Raw genomic sequence first — 16,076 nt, 5'->3', positions numbered from 1 at the left:
AGGTAGCAACACAAACAGGGAGAAATTGTAAAAGTGATATGAAAGAAAGCTGCTACCAAGGCTTGTGAAGATAAACCACAATGCTTTTTGATGCAAATGCTGATTTATTTTGTGTACATTTGTTGATTTAATTTAATTATATTTTACTAAGAAAACTAGAAACATTAAAAAAAAAGTAGAAAGTAGATATTTCACATGCTTTTCTGTTAGATTGGTCATCATGATGGTTGTTAGCTACCATTTTTGATTTATTGAACCACAAACAAATCTCTGTTTACTTACCACTGATAATAGAGAGTGTGGGTTGGCATCTTCACTCTTGTGTAATGTTGATCCAGGCAGACATCTATATTTGTATGTTTTAATGTGTCCAGGATTGCTTGATTCTGGAAAATAATCTTTCCAGACACTGCACCAGTAGCCATAATGACATATCATCATAGCTTCATAACCTTCTTATGTAATAAGATAAGTCTGTTTCAATCAGTATTAAAGAATTATGTATTTTATAATGTAATGAAATAAATGTGTTGCATCGCTGAAATTACTTTAGTTTCATTTTGTGAATTACTCTGTGCAAACATGGCAATAATATCAACAGCATTAAAGTCTATTGAAACAGTAAGGTAGCACAATAGATGCAATAAAGAAGTGTCCTTATTTTTGTTATACTGGAATATATATATATATAGTAACCATAAGTTACCATTACCATTACCATAAGTAATTTTTATGGTAAATTAATGATTACAATAGTGTTACTATTGGTAGACAAATTTTATCAGTGTTTGGGTGGCAACAGCACCGGCTTCATGTAGCCGGCTCTGTATACCATCGTGTGTATTGTGTTTTGATGAAGTAATAAAAATAAATAAATAGATAAATAAAAACATCCTGTGGTCATTGTTGATCATGTAATGTGAGCTCTTATATGAATTAAATAATACAGAAAGATGTTAGCATACTTCACAATAAGTTTAAGCTAGCCTTAAAACTAGTAAATGTAATTGAACAGAAAAACGGAAACACACAATATCCCTTACCTCTCCCACTAGCAAAAGGGGAGAGATAAAGGCGGCAGACGAGGAGCCATGGAAGTAAACATAGGGGTACAGAAAGTGTGAAAGAGTGTCAAGGGCTCCATGGAGGCCTAACATGTCAGGTAATACCTACGTAAGTGGATTTTGGAGTGATTATAATACATGTTGCTGCTGTATAATTGACATTTACAATAACTGCCTTCTAAAACCTTTACATTAAAGTTAGTTTTAACATCTGGTTCTCTGCTGGGTATAGGCCTCAGTCAAGGGTTAATCTGTAACTTGTGCTTAAGATAAGGATGGCACTATACTTTGTACTGTTACTAAAGTATAGTACTACTGTAGTATCAAGGTAGATGTGGAGCAGATATCCAGAAGTTTAAAAACGGATCTGGTTTACTTACTAAATTTGGTTACTGGTTATATAAGCTCTATAATATTTTAGATCACTTTCCAGAGCAATGTCTATACTTTTCAAACTTTCATCGGAGCAGACTCGCCACTCTGTTGGTGTTGGTGGATTGCAAAAGTGCACAGTGTACAAAGCATAATGTTCTTTGATTAATAAATCATCAGCTTGCAGAGCCAGGCTTCATTTTTCCTTTTAGGAAGTCACTCATGGAATTGTGATTCATTAGATACAGCTGATATTATCTGCCACACATGATGGTTATGATTTCAGCATTGTGAAAGTTATTGTAGGCTCTATGAGAGTGTATTTTGGCATGGTGTTTTGAGCTAAATGTTGACATCAGCATGTTAGCATACTCACAGTGACAACATTAACAATCTGAGGCGATTGTGATCTACATGATTGAGAGTCAGTCATAGCAGAGCAGATCAACACTATCTGATTCTCCCACATGGAGGACAGAGCATTAAGATCAATATTTAATATTAAAGTAAACTTACTAAACTATACTAAAAGTGTGCTATTTTTTATATACGAACAATGTATTTGATATGGAAATGACAAGTTGTTAGTGCTACTAATGACTGAATGAATACTGTGATGGGAATCCTGGAGGCTAGTTAACTCAGACAATGAAGAACAGCTGACTTAAGGCTTCGATGTTTTATGCAAGACAGTTTATTGGACAGAGAAATCATCACCACAGTGTCAGCACTGTCTCAAGGTTGCTGCTCATCTTTTAACCCTGCTTGGCTTGCAAAATATAACTGCAAGCCCAAATGTGGGCATTCTACATGCATCAAGAATACGTGTGAATAGTCTATTGGTTCCTTAGCTTCTAAACAAGGAACTATGATTGACCAAGTTACCCCAAATCATGCTGTATGACAAAGGCTGACAAACGTGTATTTTTGATTATATTGTATTATTTTTATACAATTCTTGAGACTTATTTCTTTATTTTTTGCAAATAATTAATGAATGTTAACAATTTTCTGTACTGATTTGGCAACATAGGTTTTTGATCTGTCATGGTAATAAAACTTGTTTGAATCTGACCTCCTGAAGATGCTGGGTGCTGTGAGTGCAGTGTTTAGATATTTGTCTGAAACTTACTGATGTTGAGCAAGTAATGTTTACCAAGTTCACAATCCTAGTTGAGCATGTTAGCAAGCTATTCCTATCAGATGATGACACATCATCAATTTTGTGAAGTATTTGGTCATAAACTAAAGTATTCAACTAATGATGACCTGATGATAAATAAAAATACAAAGTGAGTGGTTATTACAATTCAATCCATCAAAAGCTTTGACTTTGAACTCCCAATGATAAATGTGAACTTTCCGTGGCATTGGAGAAAAAGTCAGGGGTGCATCATGTGGAAACGACATGTTCCCAATCCATCTGGTGGATGTGGATGTAATTAACTTTTGATCTGCTTGAGGCAGAAAAGTCAGAAAAACCACGTCAGAAAACCAAGTCAGAACCACCAGCATGGCTAAGACTGTATCTATATCAATGGGAATTGTTGCTCTTAAACGAAGTGGCTGGAAATATGCACGTGTTCACGATCATGGCCATAAGCATGGCAAGGATGTGCCTAAACGCTCAGTCACCTAAAGATTTATTTGGCACACAGGATGTCACTATAAATATAACCCTTAGAGGTAAACAAGAAGTGGACTTTAACATTCTTGTGCTGAAAAGCCATGTTGAGACAGTAAACATTAGAGCTCATTGTCCACATTGGTTATTGAGCTAGAAGTTGCCCTATATAATCTTGCTGTTTCTAGTCTGTCTGACCTTAAAACACAGCTGTCCTTGATGCTCACCTTTGGAGCACAAACACGTCAATTGACTGCATCCTGTTCAAGGTGGAAGTAACAGCTAAATAAATGGTGTGGAAAAACATTTGGTTGGGAAGAAAAAGTCTTAAAACATGGACTTAAAGTGACAAAAAAAATATTTATAGTGTTGACATCGAAATTTAATTTCTTAACATGGGTGAGATTATTCAAAAATGTATTTATTGGCTAGACTTTGAATGTATGCCTTCTTAATTATAACTTGTGCTGTTTGTTTAAATTGCATTTTTATCTTTTTTTTTCATTACATCTTAAACAGAAAAAATGTCAGTAATGATAGTAGTGGTGGTCCATTTGGGTTAACCCTCCTGTTGTCCTCATATTCTGTATACACCTCCGGGTCAAAATGACCCATCTTCGTTAAACCCCCAATTTAAGCAACTTAATTGAATTTGAAGTAGCAGTCTTGAGTAGGTGTGAAAGAGTTTGAGTGGCATTGTGGCTCAGAAAATTGGCCTTCCACTCTCTGCATCCCATAGACTAGCTGCAGTCGCATGACTGTATACACCTGCTAAGATTATGGGTATTATAGGGTATTCCTCCCCATCTTCTTCTGATACATCCTCCACTTCCTCTTCTGAATTGTCTTGCTGGACATCTGAAAAAATCAGCTCTAGAGCCTGTTCGACGTTATGACGCGCACTCATGGCTTCAGCACAGAGATAATTCGGGGTACTGTCATCTGCAACACCTTTATAGCCTCTGGGAATCCACAGACAAAGGGGCAATATTGTTACATTTGGGTCAGGCAGTGCAGTCTGCAAGAAGACCACCTGTCTTGTCTTGTTTATGTCTGCTACTGATTGATCTGAGACAGAACTAAAACCTTCTCACATTCTGTGGTGTGTAACTAACTCTGTGACTGTGATTTCAGCTCAATTTGACTGTCGGGTCATTTTGACCTGAAGACGATCTTTGTACCTTTTTTTGCACAGCTTACATGGAAATGTGAATAAAGGCAACAATTCACTTTTTCTAATGTTGGGGTCAATCTAGGAAAAGTCATCAAATTTCAAGTTGAAAAAATATCGTTTAGGGGAATTTTTTGGGGTTTTTAACACAGTGGCGGGTCATTTTGACCCAAGGACAACAGGAGGGTTAATGATGAAACCTGTTCATTTGAAATTATGCCTCCTCTCTTGTTAATGTTCCATAATCTTTGTTGTCTGATGTATCTAGCACACTTTGGGGTGCATTGCTTGCATGTGCATTTTAAGTCTTTATCATCTTACAGTAGAAGCTGCGATTTTCTCTGCATGTAAGTTCAGCTTCAGTTTCACTCAGTGCTACATTTGTGATACAACAAAGGGACACGAGAGGTCAAAAATAATGTCAAAAAAAGAATATCAGATCTTTTGTCATCATGAAGTTTTGGCATGCCATGGCACATCAGGAAAATAAGTTGTCGTGCCATATTTCCGTCACTTGGCAAGAAACAGTAAACAGCCCTCTACATCCAGCTGAGGAAAGGCCTTACACTAGTTTTCTTGGCCTTGAAAATAACCTTTGAAAATGCCAAAGAAATTGTCTTAAAAACAAGAAGGTTTAAGTAGATAAAAAAAGAGAAGAACACCCAGAAAGGTTGACTAAACCCTTAAAAAATTATGTTGCAAATAATGTGGATAGCCAGTTGGTGATAACATCTCACATGTCATGCATGACCACACACACACTTATGCACACTCACGCACAGCTAAATCAGGAAAAGCAAGGTTTTGGAGGTCCAGAGCTACATCACTGCTAATTTCTGGGTGAATGAATGGGGTGGTAGTAGGAGTCATCCTGGATTAAATCAATAAACAGTGGTTATGGCAAAGCAGGCGGACAGGCCAGGGAACAATGGGGCCTTTGGCAGGATGCTGGTCTCCTGAGTGTCCTGCCTGTACTTGGTGGTGAGGGGTTTTGAACAATAATGACCCATTGTATCTCTCATCCTGCTTCTGAGCCCGAGCAGTGAAACGATGCCTCTGGAAGTCCGCCCAGGATGACCAACCATAAAGCATAGAAAACGCTCCTGCTTTACCCCCATGGACAGGTAGGTACAGCTGTTTGTTGTTCGTTTTTGTTCGTGCTGTGGACTACGCTAACATCTTACATTGCGTGCACTTCTTTGGCTCTACACGCATGAACAAAGACTTTTTTGGCAGCATTTGAAGTCAACTGGATGTGGAGAAGTTCATGTGACTTGGAGTCAACTGGAAGAAAATCAGTTGGTTTGCTTGTTAAATTTTTGCCAAAAAATGATCTATGCTTTATTTATACTATCTTAGTATAAGTAGTAGAGGTTTAGTGTTTAAAGCAGCTGACCATTGTCTCACATTGTACTGTTGTGTTGTATTCTGTCCTTGAAAACCTAGCTGACTTTATTATGTGTTGCTTCTTTATAAATATTGCCCTTTATTCCTGAGATGTTATATGAGCACTGCTCTCTAAAAATGAATGTATTCATTAAAGTACTGGCCAGGAAGCAAAAAGCTACACAGCAGGCTACGCAGATTTTTGCTTCACACATGCTTAGCCATTAGTCTAGACATAGAAGAAAACAAGGTCACAAAGAGGGGTGTTCATGGGTCTTAGTTAGTTATTCTGCCTCCTAGTCCAAACACCATAATCCAGTTAGCAAAAGAAGTATATCTGAAGAAAATGAGACAGTAGTCTTCTACTGGATAGTATAAACTTTCTAGGTCTCTACGCTCCCCAGACTGCAACAGCAATGTCTAACCACCATAGGAAAAATATTGACGCAATGGCTGAATTTAATATATAATCCTAGTAGATCTTTGAATAAAAAAGTACTAGTTTATGCCCTGTAAATCTGAATGCTAGTGTTTCTTTAAAGCAAAATAAATCATATTAAGTAGGAGTAGTAAGAACTATAAAAAGGAAAATAAATAAAAGCCTAAAACAGTAAGTCACACGTACCAGCTGTTCCTGTACAGTTTACATACCCAATAGCGGGTGTTCTTTATCTAGTTAATGAATCTAGAATATATTACGTAATTATTTCATGACCTTGACGGTTGATATTTGGCCCAATCTGTACTTCTACCCAGTGCCTTTTGCTCAGCAGAATGCCTTTACTTTCACTGGCTTAATAGCTGAGCTTTACACATTATGTGGACATATACAGTTTTTATCTGAGCTTTTGTTGCGTAAGTGAGACGGTATATTGCTGTTATCAGTGGGGGATCCTGCAGCATTGCTACCAGTGTCTGGAGTTCACTGGGCAACAGCACAAAGACATCTGGAAGGAAGGAGCAGCAGTAAATATATCTCGGGTAGTCCAAATGACCCTGACTAGGTCTGCTGCTCCTTTGGGCTTGCCTCAGATCAGCCCATGACATGGCCAGTTAAGACAAGATAATGTCAAAGATTAAGGCCCGCCAGCTCTCCAAGCAAAGCCCTGTTATTTTGCTTATTTGGATGGGGAGTTGCGTGTTGGATTTTACTGCCCCGATGAATAACTCAGCCAGTGAGAGTAAAAATAATGACAGGGAATAAAACAAAAAAACATGTACACCTTGTGAACTGAACTCTGCTTAACTGGTCACTTGAGTGAATCAGTTTATTTTGCTCAAAACGCTGTTTCAAAGCTTTCACGACACTGCCAGAGATAAAAGAGAGGAGAGGAAACCGTTTCACCCTATCAGTCAGCTTACGTCACTTATGACAGAAATGTCTGTAGGTGAGGCAACGCTTATCGAATGCTTTGTCATTTCCTACTCATAAACAAATAAAGATAAATGATCTCTGAGCTCTTGATATTGTTTTTTTATTGCTAAGTCTTTACTACCAGAATGATTGTCTGAGTTTTTCAGGACAGTAAAGTGGAGCCTCCTTCTGGGAAACAGGCCTATTCCAATACTATTCTTAAGGCTATTAAACTATTGCTCTCTATCTTCATTTGCTCCTGCATTTTGAATAATCAGACAAGTGACTTGGATTTTTAAGTGAGTTCAGATGTATAATGTGAAATGAAGACAGGAGCTTTACCTGTTATGGTTGATATTTTTAAGACATAATCGAATACCTGTCACTTGTTGTTTTTATGTATTAATTCTCTCAATACATCAAAATTATTAACCAAATAAGTTGTGTGTGGCTGTTTATTTGTACCTAGGTGCCGATTGAGCTAATTCATAATAATTATCTAATAACAAAAACAAGTTCCATTGTGTTGTGAGTGCAGTGTTAAAACAGTGTATTGCACCCTTAAAACAAGTTGCTTTGCTCATATGTGGGAGACGCAGAGCCCCGGCTGAGGGAAGTTGTTGGCATCCACCTCAAGGCTTTTCATCTCAGTCGCTTCAGTGGAGTCCAGCCTTAGTAAAACTGGCACGGGACGCACTCACCCTGGGGGTAGGATAGGCTCAGCTGAGAAACTGGGAGAAAAATGAACAAATGAGATGGGACTGCCACCACTCTCAGGCTGCCTATGGGATAGCCCCCCACAGTCTGGTAAGAGCAGTTTAATGATACTAGTGGGAGAGAGGAGGAGTCCAAGCACCAAGTTGCATGTTTTTGCTCTGGTGTCTTGTGTCACTCTTTTCTCTCGGGGTCGGGTCACGTGGCGGAGCTTGATCTGTTACATAAACACAGACCTCCAAAGCCCCCAGTCTGCTCGCATCAACTTTGTTCAGTAAATACATGTGGAGAAAACTCTTGTGATGACATTGGTGGCGGCCAAGGAGAGTTGTCGAGATGTTCACTCCTCCACGTTGCATCACTCCGGCGCTCGGCTACGCTGCAAACCCTCACAGCTCCCAGTGACCTCTTAGAGGTGAAACTGTCTGGGAATAATAATAATAATAAAAAAATCAGTCCTTTATAATATAGTATATATTTCAATACTTATGAGGTTTATGTGTACATTTTTAAAAATGCAATACATTTCTAAAATGGTACACAGCATTTTTGCTAATTATTTTTCTTTTTTCATCTTAAAAGTAAGCAAACTTTGTCACTAGGTTTATTTCTTAGCTGTCATGTGTGGTTTTCTTTGAAAGTTGCTCCTATTTCACAGATGTTAAAATTGAAAAAAAAAAATCTGATCTATTTTACATTTCACAAATATAACTTTAAGCTAATGCATATTCAAACTCTCATTTGGCTGTGACATGATGCCAGTCCTTGTGACAGCAGCAATGTCAAACAGTGTCTTACAGGGGAATACTGTAATATTTTCCCGGCTCTGGGCAGTTCAATCAATATTTATCAGCATGAACTACAGTTTCCCAAAGCTACAGTAGCCTGAATTGTCTGAGGACACAGGGACAACACAATCAAAACCAGAGTCATTGGTTTGACTGCAGCATTTGTGCTCTTTTATTTTGAGCAATTCCAATGTGTTAATGCAGTTTCAAAGACTAATTCATTGTTGGAAATAGGGACATTGTTTTTTTTTTTAAACCTAATCTAAAATTGAATTTCTAAAATCTTGTTTCATTATTCAAAATTACAGCATCTGACATTATCATGTAAATGCCATGTGTTGAGCAATTTGTTAACGGGAATCCATGTCCATCCCTAACTGATAATTATGAAAGCATGTTCAATGATTAAAATGCACTTACATCATGTGGTTCTTTTTCAAAAATGAATAGATATTGATAAATATGAATTATTGATATTATATTAATCCTTTCTTTATGAGTATGAAATTAATGAATTCATGTTTATAAGGGCTTGTAAAAGAGATGATATTTTATAAGATATGTCATACGAGTGTTAATTGTAAATACTAATCATTGGTAGCAAGTTCTACCAACTGTCAAGGAACATAAAACCTAATTGGCATTTAGTTGAATGTTCACTTATCAACAGTCTCCGTTGGACCATCTGTGTCTTTTGGACGATGGGAAGATTTTGGATGGAGAGGAATGCAGTGCAACTTGAAAACACGTGCTTATCCGTCCCTTAGGGATAGCACATGTCCAAACCCCAAATGCTCTAGTCATTCCAGCAGCATCCCCCATCTAATTTTCCTCAGTGCTGCACCAGGGGTGCTCGCTACGCCACATCTCCTCAGTGAGACGGAGAGGGAAGCCTTGAAGGCGAGGCCTGTGGAGGATGGGTCCTGCAGGCCCAGATGGCTGGCTCTCAGAGCTTACTTGAGACTGCAAACTGCTCCAACTAAATAAGATGTAAATGCAAAGGCTTCTCGTGTGCTTGTACTATGTAATTCTTGGCTTGTATCACTGCTGTTGCTAAAGACAGGCTGATATTACAATATTTTAAGGAACAGGATATCAAGAATTTTTCATCATCATTTAAGGAACGGATTTAAGCCTGTGAACTGATTGATGTTGGCCTTACTGATGTTGTTGAACGTTATTCTTCGCTTTATAGCTGTATACAGGTCATAACTAAGGGTTATTGAGGGCCTTGTGAAAGTAACATTATGATAATATGGTCACTGTGACAATGACCAGACACATTTCATTAATGTAAGCCAGACACTCACACATTTAGCTGTCCTCCATTAAAATTAGTTGAGTTTAGATCCCTTCCCAAGCTTGACAGTGAGGTCTGGCACCTAGAATAAAGAAATGGAGAAATTCCTTTCCTATTGTAATCTGGTATCAATCACCTCTTCATCTGTGCTTTGTCGTGTCATTACAGACTAAAATAAATGTAATGCAGTGTGTGTGTGTGTGTGTGTGTGTGTGTGTGTGTGTGTGTGTGTGTGTGATAGTCCTCTGTCCACATACAGCCGCTCTTGCTGTCATGAAAAAATCCATCACATGCTTTAAGTAACAACATGTGCTACTGAGCTCCCCAAGCCGAGGTGAAAGCTTAAAGTGTAAACATCAAGTCGGAAAAGACATGTAGCGGGAGTGTAGAGTGCGACCCATCCACTGCTCTGTTATCTGGCCATCTGCCTGGATGGAGGATCTAAATATTTTGACACTTGATATGACTGAGCGTACCTGCTGGTTACATTCTAGCGGATCTGCACAGAGGCAAGGTGGCTTATGTCTTGGTGACACTTCTGTCCTCAAACTCCCTGTCTTTGTCTCCCCAAAGTTGTTTTTTCACAACTGTCACCCAGTGTAAACTGTTATGTAATTGACAGTTGATATAGAGGTTGCTAATCTGCATTTACTCTGTATGATGTGTGTCTGTGTGTGTATGTGTGTGTGTGTGAGAGAGAGAGAGAGATGGAGAGAGGATGAGGTGTGGATGTTTTTAATGACCTTTTGTATTTTTACAAATTTGTCTGAAGTGTGTCACGACTGTATACATCACTTTTTTCCCAGAGTGAGTTACTGCTGATGCCATATAAATGGATGGAGGGCATGAAGACATTAACTTGCAAGAAGCTGAGATACACATAGAGATGGAGAGAGAGAGAGAGAGAGAGAGAGAGAGAGAGAGAGAAACCCTCATCATCTAGTACAAATGTTGCACATGAGCATTGGGGGGGAGGTTGACTGTATTGCGATTAACACGCTCCCTCAGCTGGGTGTTCATTTCAATCTGCAGTGCGATATCCTCAAGTCTGAACCCTTGGATGAGGGTCACTTGCCAGAGGAAGATTTTTTTCTGCCTCTCTGTTTTTTATACTTCCTTCTTGGGCAGAGGGCTGGTGTAATAGAAACCAGACACAAGCCAGAATGTGAGGCATTCACCGCGGCGAGACCTCACTTCTTCACAGAGTGAGAAAACAGGATAAATAGAAAGTCTAGTTTAATAAGTTCCGTCACTGTTCCTTGTTTTTGCCTTTCTGGAAGTTGTCAGTAAGACGCAAAAGGCCAGGACTTTAGGATGGAAGTTGTATTCCACGGATCAGACTGTGCAGGGGATATCTAGAGAGGGCAGAGGAGACCTTCAGGATGAGGGAAGCGTGTGCAACTTTTCCAGGTGGGTTGTTTCCGTTACTGACTTTCCCCTAAAGACCCAGTATGATGTTTCTGTTCAGCTATCCTGTCATATCATTGTAGATGCACATTTTTGCAACAGGTCTGTGAGGTTGTGAGTCTGATTCAACCCTATTTCATGCCATTGCAGTATTCTTTCCTATATGAATATTCTGCTATAAATTAAAAGCAATTGAACCAATGTTACCAGGACCTATACTTGTATTTTCACCCAAAAATATGTTGCATCTTTAGGAATGTAACATACGTTTGGCCTGCACTTCCATTGGTGATGAAATACTTGATCTTAAAAGCATGTCTTAACCATACAGGAAGTCAACTAAAATATTATATTTACTTTCATTTACAGTCTGAATATCAAATTTGTAGTACACCTTTGTTAAAAATGTCCTCTATGTTGTGGAATTTAGAAATAATGAGTGAATGTATTTGTTCAATTATATTTGTTCAGATTTTTTATATGTTATTTAAACAACAGTAACTCTGGAGCTAATATTGTTTTATAAGATAAGCTGTATTTCTGAAACATTAAAATTCTCAAAAGTATGCCCCCTTTTTTTCCCTATTTTAGAAACACTATTTTTTACATGGAGTACCATGTATGATATCTCAACAGACATGCATGAAATGGAATTTCACAAACCCAAATATGATCTTGCTCAGTGTGAAGAAGAAATTTACATGTTCTGTAACTAGCGAAGTTGTCCTTACATTGCTGCTCCTGATGCCAGTAAAATGTTTTTATTTATTAAACAGTCCCACTTACATTTGAAATCTCATTTCAGGGGAGACCTGGTTAATATGGCAACAACATTTAAAATTGATGACAGACAAGGGTGCAAATAATAAGCATAACAAGCTGTAAAACATCATCAGCAGGCGGGTATCTCATGATCACTTAAGGTCTAACAAAATTAAAGGTTAAGGTATAATGTTGGCCCTATAATTTAAGCCTCGGTGTAGTGGCCCTCCTGTCATGCCATCCTGGGGCAGACATGAGTGACCAACCATAGGTGCCATCTGTGTCCATGTGGCTGTACCCCTCCCCAGCGTCAGCAGTGCTGGGTCTGGAGGGGAGGCCTCGTGGCAGAACAACAAGCCTCTCCTGTTCACTCAGATGGCAGGAGAGATGGCACATCCCACGCCAGGGAAAACAGTGCCGCAGTCATAAGATCAACATGAAGTCTGCAGCTCTGCCCCATGAATGAAGCGCTACGCTATCTCTGCAGCTTCATTCACCTCACAGCCAGCAGAGACTCACACTGTGAGGAGAGTATGACACTGTGAGGTTGCATGCCATCTCTGTGTGTGTGTGTGTGTGTGTGTCCCTTGGCATGACGTGTTGAAGCTCGGAGTACAGTATGTTTCTGAAGTGACACTCTGAGTAGAGCACACACTCTTGTACCAGAATAGGCTTTTCATGCATTCAGAGCTCTGTCAGTTTCATTTTGTGTTTTCAGTCTGTCTGAGTGTGCTTGGGTCAAAGCTATAATCAAAGTGATTGTTGTTGCTGGTGGGTTTGTGTGTCGCAGTGTTTTTGTTTTGATGGTCCCTTTACTTTTTGAAATCTCTGTCCTTTCATAAACTATTTCAATCTGTTAGAATGGATTATTAGAAAAACTGCATAGTGTGTGTTACGATAGGGTGGCCGCATGACATCAGTCTGCTAGCTGGCTGAGATGAATCAACGGAAGCCATTGTCTTGTGTTTGTGCAATCAATTGAAAATGACTAATGCTAAATAAACAGCTCCACACAAAACAGCATCCTAACAAGGTAACAATATAACTGCTTTCAAATTGAACTCATGAATGACAGAATAATAGTTTATATATTTACTTGTGTCCCTTTGAAAATACATTACAATTTCATATGTTAACGCAGTATTGGAGCTGAAATTGTTAGTGGATCAATCAGTTAGTTGACTGACAGAAAATAGACTGGCAACTATTTTGATAATTGATTCATCATTTAAATCACTGTTAGAGCACAAATGAAGAGAATAGCGTAGTTCCCCCCTCTCAATTATGATCATTTGTTGGTTTGTAGATGATAGTAAATTGAATATCTTTGGAATGTCACTGTAGACTCTGGGACATTAATGACGATAACGAACAAATATGTGGCAAATTAATTCATAGTAAAAAAGAAGTGTAAGTTGTCTGGATTTGCTTTGGTCAGTACACACAAACAGCACAGGCATCCCTATAAAGAACTTAATCAATTCTTTCTACTCTGTTTACAGATTCTAGTTGAAAAGCTTGTTAAAGCAACATGAGCTGGAGCTTTCTCACTCGCCTCCTGGAAGAGATCCACAACCACTCTACGTTTGTGGGGAAAGTGTGGCTGACTGTGCTCATCATCTTCCGCATTGTGCTCACAGCAGTTGGAGGCGAGTCCATTTACTCGGACGAGCAGACCAAGTTCACTTGCAACACTAAGCAGCCCGGTTGTGACAACGTATGCTACGATGCCTTTGCCCCTCTCTCGCATGTCCGCTTCTGGGTCTTCCAGATCATCATGATCTCCACTCCGTCTATCATGTACATGGGTTATGCGATCCACAAGATAGCCCGAACTACGGAGGACGAGCGCAGGAAGCACCACAGGCTCCGCAAAAAGCCTCCTCACTCCAGGTGGAGAGAGAGCCACCATCTAGAGGATGTCTTAGAGGAGGATGAAGATGACGATGCTGAGCCCATGATCTATGAGGATACACTGGAGGTGCAGGAGGCCAAGCCTGAACAAGTGAGCAGCTCTGGCAAAGACCCCCAAAAACATGATGGCCGCCGAAGAATTATGGAAGAAGGCCTGATGAGAATCTATGTGCTTCAGCTCATGTCACGAGCTATTTTTGAAATTGCGTTCCTTGCGGGACAGTACCTCCTCTATGGTTTCCGAGTTAGTCCCTCATATGTTTGCAACAGGGTTCCCTGTCCACACAGAGTGGACTGTTTCATCTCCAGGCCCACAGAGAAAACAATCTTCCTCCTCATCATGTATGTGGTAAGCTGTCTATGTCTGGTACTAAATGTGTGTGAGATGCTTCACTTGGGAATAGGCACTTTTCGGGACACCCTCCGCTTGAAGAGGAACCGGGGCAGACTGACGACCTACGGTTACCCATTTTCTCGCAACATCCCACCCTCTCCTCCGGGTTACAACCTTGTGATGAAGACAGAAAAACCCAGTAGGATCCCAAACAGCCTCATCACCCACGAGCAGAACGTAGCCAATGTAGCCCAGGAGCAGCAGTGCACCAGCCCAGATGAGAACATCCCTTCTGATTTGGCAAGCCTACACCGGCACCTGCGGGTTGCCCAGGAACAGCTCGATATGGCCTTTCAAACATATCAGACCAAAACCAACCAGCAAACCTCCAGAACCAGTAGTCCTGTGTCTGGGGGCACTATGGCAGAGCAAAATCGAGTCAATACAGTCCAGGAGAAACAAGGAGCGAGGCCGAAATCGGCCACAGAGAAGGCTGCAACCATTGTGAAAAATGGAAAGACATCTGTCTGGATCTAGAGACTAATGTAATTTAGTAGATTAACAGTAAAACTCGTAGGACTCTAGGACTGCGTTCTGACACAGCTGGAGTATGCGTGTGCGTGAGAGAGACTTTGGACAATAACAACTGAGAATTTCAATCACACTAGCTGAAGGAGTACAGTACACAGGTTCTTTTTTTGGGGGGGGGGGTATAAAATAGAAAAGATACAAGAAGAAATTATCAAATCCAGTATTATGTAACTTCTTTCTTACTGTAGTGTGTCATTTTGTGCTTGTCATAACTTTCAGACATGGTTAACATGTGCTTGCTTAAACATCTCTAATTCCTGCTAAGATGTCAAAGTATGAACAGACTGCTTCTAGCTATTTATCTGAGATACCCTTGACTAGCGCTGAACTGGATTAATTTAAAGAAATTTAAGTTTGTTAGTGTGTGATTGCACCCTCGACCCAAATTTTAAAGTGCAGTGAAAGACACTGTACAAATGCACAATGACTCATTTCCGAAGAATGATGATTGTTGTTGGAAAGATGCATGTTTAGTATTTGGGGAAGTATTTTTGGTACGGATGAGTGTTGCTGGAAGCAGATTAAATGTGAAATATTTTGATAAAGATAATGAAACAGGGCTGTGTCACTGTAGGCTCTTCTGGTAAACATCTGCTCAGTGTGATGATTTTCAGTCATTGCGTGCAAAGCCTTTATCTATTATATATTTTCCAAAGCCTTGCAGTGTCACATCTGAAAGGAAAGAGGTAAGTGAATAGAAAATTGTATTATTTTTTAAACTAGATACTGATTTTCTGTGATCTGAAGCAGATGATGCATGCTTTAGAACTGGGAACATACAGTATACACATACAGTAGATGCTACAGTAGAAATCCCATCCTTAGCTATTCACTTAGCTCCACATCTATCTTATGTTTAGGCATGTTAGATCTTAAAGATGACCGCTTCACTTTTTATGTCATTCAAGCTGTAGGCCTATGTTTCTAAATTTGGTTCCAGAGTAATATTTAACCCTGCCTTCACTGTTGTCACACTTCAAAGTGCCTCAGACTTTTAAAGACTGTTCTAGTATTTTATTCAAGATGAAATAAACTTATTTGAAACCTCTGATTTCTTGCTTCCTAACAGCCATCTGCCTCTGCTTCATCACACTAATAGCAGTGGTGCTATTTTCAAACTGCAAAATGAAAAGTTGGCATTGCAGTCTAATTCTAAATTAGAGGCTTTCAGTTTTACTGTTAAAACAAGTCAGGTCATTACAGCAAGGTAGCAAGTTTCATATGTTGTATGAGGAAAGAACTTGCAGCATAGGTTGTTGGACAATATGTAAATTTATACAAACTGATTACATTTT

General features: G+C 39.4%; 1 protein-coding gene across 1 annotated transcript; it reads left to right on the top strand.

The window, feature by feature from the left end:
* The first annotated feature begins 10,957 nt into the window (after positions 1 to 10,957).
* Positions 10,958 to 15,716, top strand: gjc2 (gap junction protein gamma 2). Its single transcript, XM_070844644.1, has 2 exons — positions 10,958 to 11,183; positions 13,445 to 15,716. Exon 2 carries the CDS (start codon positions 13,474 to 13,476, stop codon positions 14,725 to 14,727), a length of 1,254 nt encoding a protein of 417 aa, XP_070700745.1. The 5' UTR covers positions 10,958 to 11,183; positions 13,445 to 13,473; the 3' UTR covers positions 14,728 to 15,716.
* The last annotated feature ends 360 nt before the right edge of the window (positions 15,717 to 16,076 follow it).

The sequence above is a fragment of the Pempheris klunzingeri genome, chromosome 15 (genome assembly GCF_042242105.1).
Source record: "Pempheris klunzingeri isolate RE-2024b chromosome 15, fPemKlu1.hap1, whole genome shotgun sequence".
In the NCBI taxonomy this organism is placed as follows: domain Eukaryota; kingdom Metazoa; phylum Chordata; class Actinopteri; order Acropomatiformes; family Pempheridae; genus Pempheris; species Pempheris klunzingeri.
Note: the sequence above shows the minus strand (reverse complement) of the source record. Positions and strands in the feature narration are given on the sequence as shown.

Coding starts and splice junctions, on each gene's coding strand:
- gjc2 (XM_070844644.1), top strand. CDS start 13,474: ATGAGCTGGAGCTTTCTCACTCGCCTCCTGGAAGAGATCCACAACCAC.